General features: G+C 34.9%; 1 protein-coding gene across 12 annotated transcripts in view; it reads left to right on the top strand.

Moving 5' to 3' along the window:
* LOC106882892 (phosphatidylinositol 4-phosphate 5-kinase type-1 alpha) overlaps nucleotides 1-8,389 on the top strand; it is a 234,919-nt gene that overhangs the window by 100,966 nt on the left and 125,564 nt on the right. The window contains exon 1 of one of the 12 annotated variants that reach the window (XM_052974619.1): nucleotides 5,626-6,298. The exons of the other annotated variants lie outside the window; for them this stretch is intronic. Within the exon in view, the coding sequence (XP_052830579.1) occupies nucleotides 6,155-6,298 (144 nt within the window). The 5' untranslated portion in view covers nucleotides 5,626-6,154. Of the gene's footprint in view, nucleotides 1-5,625; nucleotides 6,299-8,389 lie in introns of those variants that run through there. 12 annotated transcript variants of the gene reach the window in all.

Below are 8,389 nucleotides of genomic sequence, written 5' to 3' on the forward strand. Positions count from 1 at the left end.
AGCGTTTGAACCAAGCTTTGAAGAAAAAAAAAGACCGACTTTAGTGAATCGAAAAGGAGTGATGTTTCATCAGGACAATGCGCGACCCCACACTGCAAAGATCACATCACAGAAGATCGAAGAGCTTGGTCGGGAAAAAATTCCTCATCCACCTTATTCACCCGACCTTGCTCCTTTAGACTACCATTTGTTTCATAGTTTACAGAATCATTTGGGGGACATAACTTTCGCAAGCCAGGAAGAGGTCGAAACTGACATTTAAGAGTTCTTCGCTTTGAAACCAAAAGAGTTTATGATTGATGAGATTAAAAAGCTTGTAAAGAGATGGAAGGAAGTCATAGATAATCAGGGAAAGTACATTGATGATTAAATTTCAATTAAATATGACATTTGACCACTTGTCTTCTCCATTCAAAATTCGGACAGAACTTATGGAATGACCTTGATATATGTGAGAGAAGAGAGGGAGCTTGCTTATATGAGAGTGTGCTTGTGCATTAAACATGAATCGATCAGTGATCACTCAACTGTGTTATTCAGAGCACTGACACATTGGAAGAAATTAGATTAACTTAATTTTTACCACATGAATGTTGTTTGTCCGTAACTAAGTGTAGGGAAACATTATCTCTGGAATAATATTTCCTATCATCATCCCAAGCAGAGCATTTATATCTAATCAATGTTTAATGTCCTCACCAAACACATTGGTCTGCAGTCTGTAACTTGCATAGGGTTTCCATCCATTTCTTTAAAATAAGTTTTCTGCAATTTGTGTGTGTGTCTGTGTGTGCGCACGCGTGTGTGCGTGCGTGCATGCATAAGTATGTACATGTGTGTATATATCTTTGTATGTTTTGTGTGTATATACAAGGTGTGGTGAATATGTTGTCTAAATTACACAAAAATGAAAATAACACTGATATCTCATTTTAACAGATATATTTACCAAAATTACATAAAAATATCTTGAAATACTTAAGAGTAAATTTATTCAATAAAATCGCCATTGGCTTCAAACACGGCCTCTAGATGACTTCGGAATATCTTGTAACTCTCCTGGATGGTCTCCTTGTTTAAGTTGGTGAATGCTGCCATAATCCTTGCCTTCAGTTCATTTTTGGCATTTCAAGGAGTTTTGTTGGTCTCTCGCTCAACTGTGCAGGTGATGTGGTCGCAGAAATTGTCTGACAGCCATGACTGGGTGCTCCTGCTTATGTAGCATGGTGCAGGGTCTTGTTGCCACACATAAGGTCTTCCAGCAGACACCCTCTTGACCCAGGGCAGCACTACCTCCTCCAGGCACTTAATGTAGGCCTCCGTGTTGAGCCTGAGGCCATGTGTGAAAATGAATGGAGGCATAAAGTTACCATCACTAGTGATCACTCGAAACACCATGATGTTGACTGGGTGTTTGATTTTTATCACTCTCTGTACATGTTTTGGGGACACAGCAAGCCAACGGTTGTTCTGTGTGTTCACCATCTGTTTGTATTGGAGCTTCTGGTGCCAAGCAGTACAGCATGTTGTTTCCAAATTTGTGGCAGAGTGAATTGCGTCATGGTGCTGTTTTTCTCACAAACGGTGCCCAACTGGCCCTACAATACTGTGTAGTTGACAAAATCAAAAACAAATAATGTGCATATGCAAAATTAAAAATATAAAATGGTGACAATTTATCTATCACACCCTGTATATATATATATCTGTATGTGTATAATGTCTGTGTATATGTGTGTACATGTGTGTGTGTGTGTGCGCATATATATATATATATGCACACGCGCGCACACACACACACACACACACACACACACACACACACACACACACACACACACACACACACACACACACACACACAGAATTTATATAATTGTATGGATTGCATGTGTCTATGTATATACATTTGTGTAAAGATGTATTTATGTGTGTGTGTGTCTGTGTGTGCATGCACACACATACAGAAAAACACCACCATCTTCAATATGAAGGTTGTAAAGATCATGAGAGAGCTCATTATCAACATATGCGCGCACGCATTGATATAAGCAATCATGCATGGAGTTGAAATGCTATCAGTTTTCCTTGACTAATTTGGAGTCTGAGTAGTATTTAATTATTCACTTAATCATGTGATCAGATTGACTTACCAGTCCTGCCAATCCTCTTTGACCACCCTTTTTCAGGGACATCTGGGAGAGAACACAATACACAAGATAACAGGACAAACATGTCACTAGACATCTCTCTCATAGTTGGCTATAGGAAGTTAAGTGATTGCTTCAAGTTTTTCATTTCATTCCACACATGCACAGCCTTCATATGAACCTACTTCTTTGTCTATAAAAGAAGCTGAACTTCTTTTCAGTAGAAGTAACAAGAAAAATTCTACTTTATTTTTTTATTCCATTCCATTCCCTTGAAAATTTGGGAGACTTTCTGTACCTGTGTATAAACTAAGGAACAATTCCCTCATTTCTTCTCATTAAACTTATTTTATTTTTATTCTCATTCTCTCTCTTTCTCACACACACAGAGGAGCAGAAAAGTTCCTGGCTTTAAGGATATCACAAAAGGCCTGGTTGGAGGCCCAACCCTCCAAGTCTTTTTACAGGGCTTAGAAAAACTGAAGGACCACTGCATTAAGTGTGTGAATTTGAGAGGGGAATATGTTGAGTAAAATCATAATTGATCCTCCTGGAACTTTTCAGCACCCCCTTCTGCACACACACATATGTGTGTGTTGATTCAAAAGTCCTTTTAATATTAATATAAACTTGTGAATAACCAAATTTAGTTGAGCTTCATAATGCACATCTCATCACTCCCATCTCTCCATACCTCCTTCATACCCTACTTCCTTATTACATTTATCTAAAGCCTCTGACCTTTGTAACCCCTTTAACTGCCTTGGCTCCAGGATTTTAGGATAGCTGGTCTACTGCCATACTGTTTATACTGCCAGTCACCTCGGCCACCTCAGGCTGTTGAACTCTGCATGCCTGAACAATTGAGCAGGTGGATGGTTATTTTTAGGACAACAGTTGCACTCTTATCTTTTGATGACAGATTCAGAACTATCTCTCTCTCTCATTGTGTGTGTGCATGTGCTCACATACATACACCCCAACCAAAACATATTCAAAAGAATAGCATTGAAAATAATTCAAAAAATTGTAATAAAATTGAAATTCTGAGAAAGGCTATTGGATGGATGCTTCCTATAATTTTGAAGTCCTGCCTGATTACTCTGGGTCATACTGGGTCACACTTATTCTCTTTGAGAATTACATTACTTTGTGCACTGATAGTTTATACTCTTGGATTTTTTTTTGCATATTATTTCTGCAATGGTCTTTTAGAATTTTGTATTCTTTCTTGCAAAAGACTTTTTTTTTGTACTTTTGCTTGATTTACTTTTAAACTAGTTTAGGTGCTGTTTCCATGTTTTGGACTTTACTTCCAATTCTCTAACTGATACAGTTCTAGGAATTAGCCATCAGTATGCAGGTGATCTCATGGACAGCCAATTTTGACCTTTGTTATGTATTGAACTATAATAAACTGAAGGTAGTCTTGATGGACATTTACCTGACTTAATTCATTAATGAACTTGATGCTTACTCTTACCTTGCTAGCATCACCCTTATACATGGCTTATACCAAGTTTGCTTAGTTACCAAACTACTAAATATGGATTTCTATTAAAGGCTGCTAGATCAAGCTTTTGCCTAAAAATGCTTGTAGTTGCTTCACTAAGAAGAGGGTATTGGTAGTTACCCCTTCTTGATACAAACCTAAATTCATCTTATCCGAGTTCATTTTCTTCCTAATTAAGTGTGCTTATAACTCTGTAACTTTCCATAAGGCTATCAGTTTGATGTCTTTGTAGTTTTTCATTTGTAGAATATCTCCTTTACCTTTGTTACAGCTGATGAGGACACTGCTATGCTATTCATTTTGAGTGACATTTCCAGGTACTTTCTGATTGGCTGTGCAACTGTCTGGTTTTACTTCAGATATTCCAGTATCATAGCAACTATCCCTGATGATTGAGCTACTTACCCTACTGTTATACTCTTAAAGTTCTTTTCAACCATATTGCTGCCAACTCCAGTAGCTAGTCCTTCTGTTGGAACTACTTGGGGTAGCCCCACTCCTTTTCCATGTATTTCCTTTATCCAGCATTGTCCATTGTAACATTTCTTCATTGTTGGCATGATTGAGGATGTGTGTATTGCTATCATTCACCAATAACATCCTAGTTCATTCATGCATGTTTGTTGTGTGTAAGATGACTTGCCTCGTAGAGTCCCCCCACCTGGCTTGTCAGCTCCTGTTGAATTGTCTAACCCAAGCCAGTATGGAGAACACTTTAAATGGTGATGATGATATGCAGACTTTTCACCAATGGCATTTTCATTAAAACATACATATGTGAATTTATGTGTCAATACTCACACACATACATGTGTATGCATGTGAGTATGAGTATGTTTGTATGTATATATATATATACATACATACATGTCTGTCTGTCCATATGTATTTGTGAGTGTATATATGTATCTGGATGCATGTGTGTACATGTTTGTATAAATATATACCTACATGTATTTTATTTTTAATTTGCAAGTGAATATTTCAAGTGCAAGTTACCTTAAATGAAACTGGGTTAATATCCATCAATTAGATAACAACTTCATGGTTATCTACTCCTTCTTTGCTTTGTCCTTAATTCTTTTCTAATCCTTTTTGATACTTCATGTTTACGATTTAATTTATTAAGTCACTGGTCTGTTCTTGCAGTAAACTAATTGACTTGTTTTGTTGTTTTGGTTCAGTAATCTTTGTATACAAACGTACAAACTGTAAATCTTGCTAATCTCTGCGTGTATGTATATGTGCCTCGTGTGTCTATTTATGTTTGTATGCATGTCCTTTTATTCCCACTGGTATACTTGTAAGTAAAAAATATATGGATAGATGTATACATCTACAGCTGTAGTATACTGTCAATTTCTTATAAATATATCAAGGACATGACATAGCTGAAAAGTCTAGATGGAATGTAATGTAATGCAAAGACCTTAGCCACTCAGAAATTTATAAATGTCAGTGTGATAGATCTCTTGATAGCACATCTTATTAGCAATGATCTCTTTTAGGTTGAATGTATTTGTGAATTAGGTGTTGATGTTTCTCCTTCACAAGACCCGATGTGTGTCATACAATGACTTGAACTCTCTTACCTGAACTAAAGGAATACTGTCTTTTGACAATTTTTTCTTTTCTATACATACACACACACACATATACATCATAAGAATTTTAAAACTTAGTGAGAATGTGAAACAAAGCTTTTTTTGGAACAGCGGATCTCAAGCAAAAAAAAAAAAGAAGAAAAAAACTAAATAACAGTATGTAAATATTAGGTTAAAAACCCCTTTGGGCAGGAAGAAGTCGAGGACTGCCTTTACACACAAACACACGCACACACGCACACACGCACACACACACACACACACACACACACACCATCATCATCATCATCATCATCATATTCTTCATGTTTAGGTTTTGTAAAAATTTTCCTGGTGGTTTATACTTTTGCTTGGTTTGGTGATGTAATATTTCAAATATTAATTGATCACATCAGGTATTATATTAAGCTATCCACCACCTAAACATACCACAGCTGCTGCCACCACCATCGTCATCACCATCACCACTGAACAAGTATCAGTGAAATTTCATACCGATTGCATATATTGATCAATAGTAAATCCGTCTATGCTACCTGGATTATTTATCTATTCTCAGCTGTTTCACTCTGAACATAAAGCTAGTGAACACACTGAAACTAGATTTAACAGTTGTCCAAAAAAAAAAAAGCAACAAAAAAAGAAAAAAAACAAACGTTAACACAGAAAAACAAAACCCCCAAAAAATTGAAGAAAAAGAAGAAAAAAAAAGTTTTTACATCTGACAGATGACTACAAAGATCTTTTGCCAAGTTACTGTAAAAGTGTTGGTGCATTCCAAGAACATTTGCAGAATATACCCAGTTAATGGATATTTTGTCCCACTATTTTCTTCTCAATGAAGATATTTCTGGTTTTAGCAGAGATAATCTGGCAGCCCCATTGACATGGAAGCAAAAAGGTCTCATTCAATGCAACCATCTTATTCAGATCCTAAGTTATATCTTGATTTACTGAAACCTGCTGAATTGTTCTTTTGGAATAGTTTTGCTAACATAAAAGATGTCATTTTGGATGAGGAGCAGTTTTACGTAAATAGCTTTGTTTTCTTTTTTTCATTTCATTTTTTTTTTGTCCTGTTTTGAATACTTCTAAAAGCAGCATAAATATTAGTTTATTCATCCAAATTAATTTCCTTGCTCAGTATTTGTAAGTTTTTTTTTTTTGTTTTAATCTTATATTTTTGTTCAGAGAAGGTGCCTCAGTTATATGAATTATATGTTCTTTTCCTGTTTGTAAACCAACTAAAGGGAATATAGCAGCTATCTTTCTGCTTTCTGATTCATCAAAACAGCACCTGAAATAGGCTAGCTTTCTATAAAATTGTCTTATGCTACTAAAATTGTCTTATGCTACTAAAATTGTCTTATGCTACTAAAATTGTCTTATGCTACTAAAATTGTCTTATGCTACTATAAGTATAATGCTTCAGATCTTGTGTGAACTCTGTCCTTAAAAACCTTTCCATCAACCTAAATTAATTTGAACATTAGAAAAATTGACAAATGGATAAATGTTTAATTGCATCCTTAATTCATAAAAGTGACTATTAATCAATAGAAAATGCCAGATAAAATTTCAGTTTATTATGTAATCTGGTGTAAACATAGATTTCTTCTTTAGTGTAGCTGTGTTTGAACTATTTATTTGTGTGTGTGTGTGTATGTATGGGCATCCATTCTTCTGAAAAAGTCAAAGTTTTAGCCCACATTTTTCGGCTAAATTTCAGGAGTTTACAGTTACATGGATATTAGATTTTAGGAGCTGAAATTAAAGTACAACCCAAATATATCAGAAGTAAAGACTTAAACGATCTTGTAAATGAATAACAGTGAAGTCAGGGGCAAAATGAATGAACTAACAGTATTAGTACCAATAATTATCTGGTATACATTTATAAAAACACTTGTCAAACAAAGGAAATATGGCCATATGAATATTGACTCTTGTTTTACTTGTATCCATCACATTTGGTTGATTAACTTCATCAAGATTAGTCACACTCATCATTGTACTGTATTTTGATAAATTAAGTAATTCAATGCAGTTTAAGAATACAGATGATTAAAACAGAAACAGTAAATATGTTGAATAGAAATGAATTAATTATAAACTTTATGCATGCAGAACTGAAATAGAAATTTATTATGGCTTTTAAACTAAAATTACATGGTAAATCTTAAGCCTTTTAAACGTGTAAGTTTATTAAAATCCTGCAAAAACTACACTAATCATCTCCAGCACTGAATAAACTTTATAATCATTAAGATGAATGATGTCATTTTACAGTTCTTCGTCATCATTGCTATCCATAATTATAGTTTGAACATCATCTTCATCATCATTATTCCACAGATATTTGTCGTCTTATATTACCATGTGGTACATTGAAAATTCTGCATTTCTTGAATGATTTGATAATAATGTTGGCTTAAATTTTCATGCATGAATTAATGATCCCTCCACAAATCAGAGGCAAGGATGGAGCCTGTATATTGCTTCATGTAGGATTTTCTCTCTCACCTTTGGCATTTTTTTTTTCCAAGTAAAATTATAGTTTCATCTGCTTTTCTCATGTTTACATTTCCACAGAACTATTTTTTTTCCTTACTTCATTTCTCTGGCGTGCCAAATTAAGAGTTGTGTAATCTGTTCCTCAAGACATGTTTAATAAAGAATGGTAGGAAGAATTAATTTCCTTATGATAACATTTATATACAGGACAATCCATAGCAAATGTTGATTGTTACCTTTAAAAAGATTAGGATTAACTTTTTTACACAAGATACAAGGGAAAAAACCTAGATACCCCTCCATTAAAAGAGTCAGGTTTTATTCAAGTAAATATTTCGTGTGTGTGTATGAGAGAGAGAGAGAGAGAGAGAGAGAGAAAGAAAGAGAGAGAGACAGAGACTGGACTTCATTCCCAGACACTTTTTCAGCCTGAAAATGTTTGTAACATCTGCAGTAGGGTCTCTTTGTCCAAAGCCAGACTTGCTGGTTGTATGAAATCTTATGACAGCATTTTCTAATTGAAAAGAATGGCCTCTTGTAACGAAGTGGTAATCACCATGTATGTATGTATGTATGTATGTATGTATGTATGTATGTATGTATGTATG

Source organism: Octopus bimaculoides, chromosome 18 (assembly GCF_001194135.2).
Source record: "Octopus bimaculoides isolate UCB-OBI-ISO-001 chromosome 18, ASM119413v2, whole genome shotgun sequence".
Taxonomy (NCBI): domain Eukaryota; kingdom Metazoa; phylum Mollusca; class Cephalopoda; order Octopoda; family Octopodidae; genus Octopus; species Octopus bimaculoides.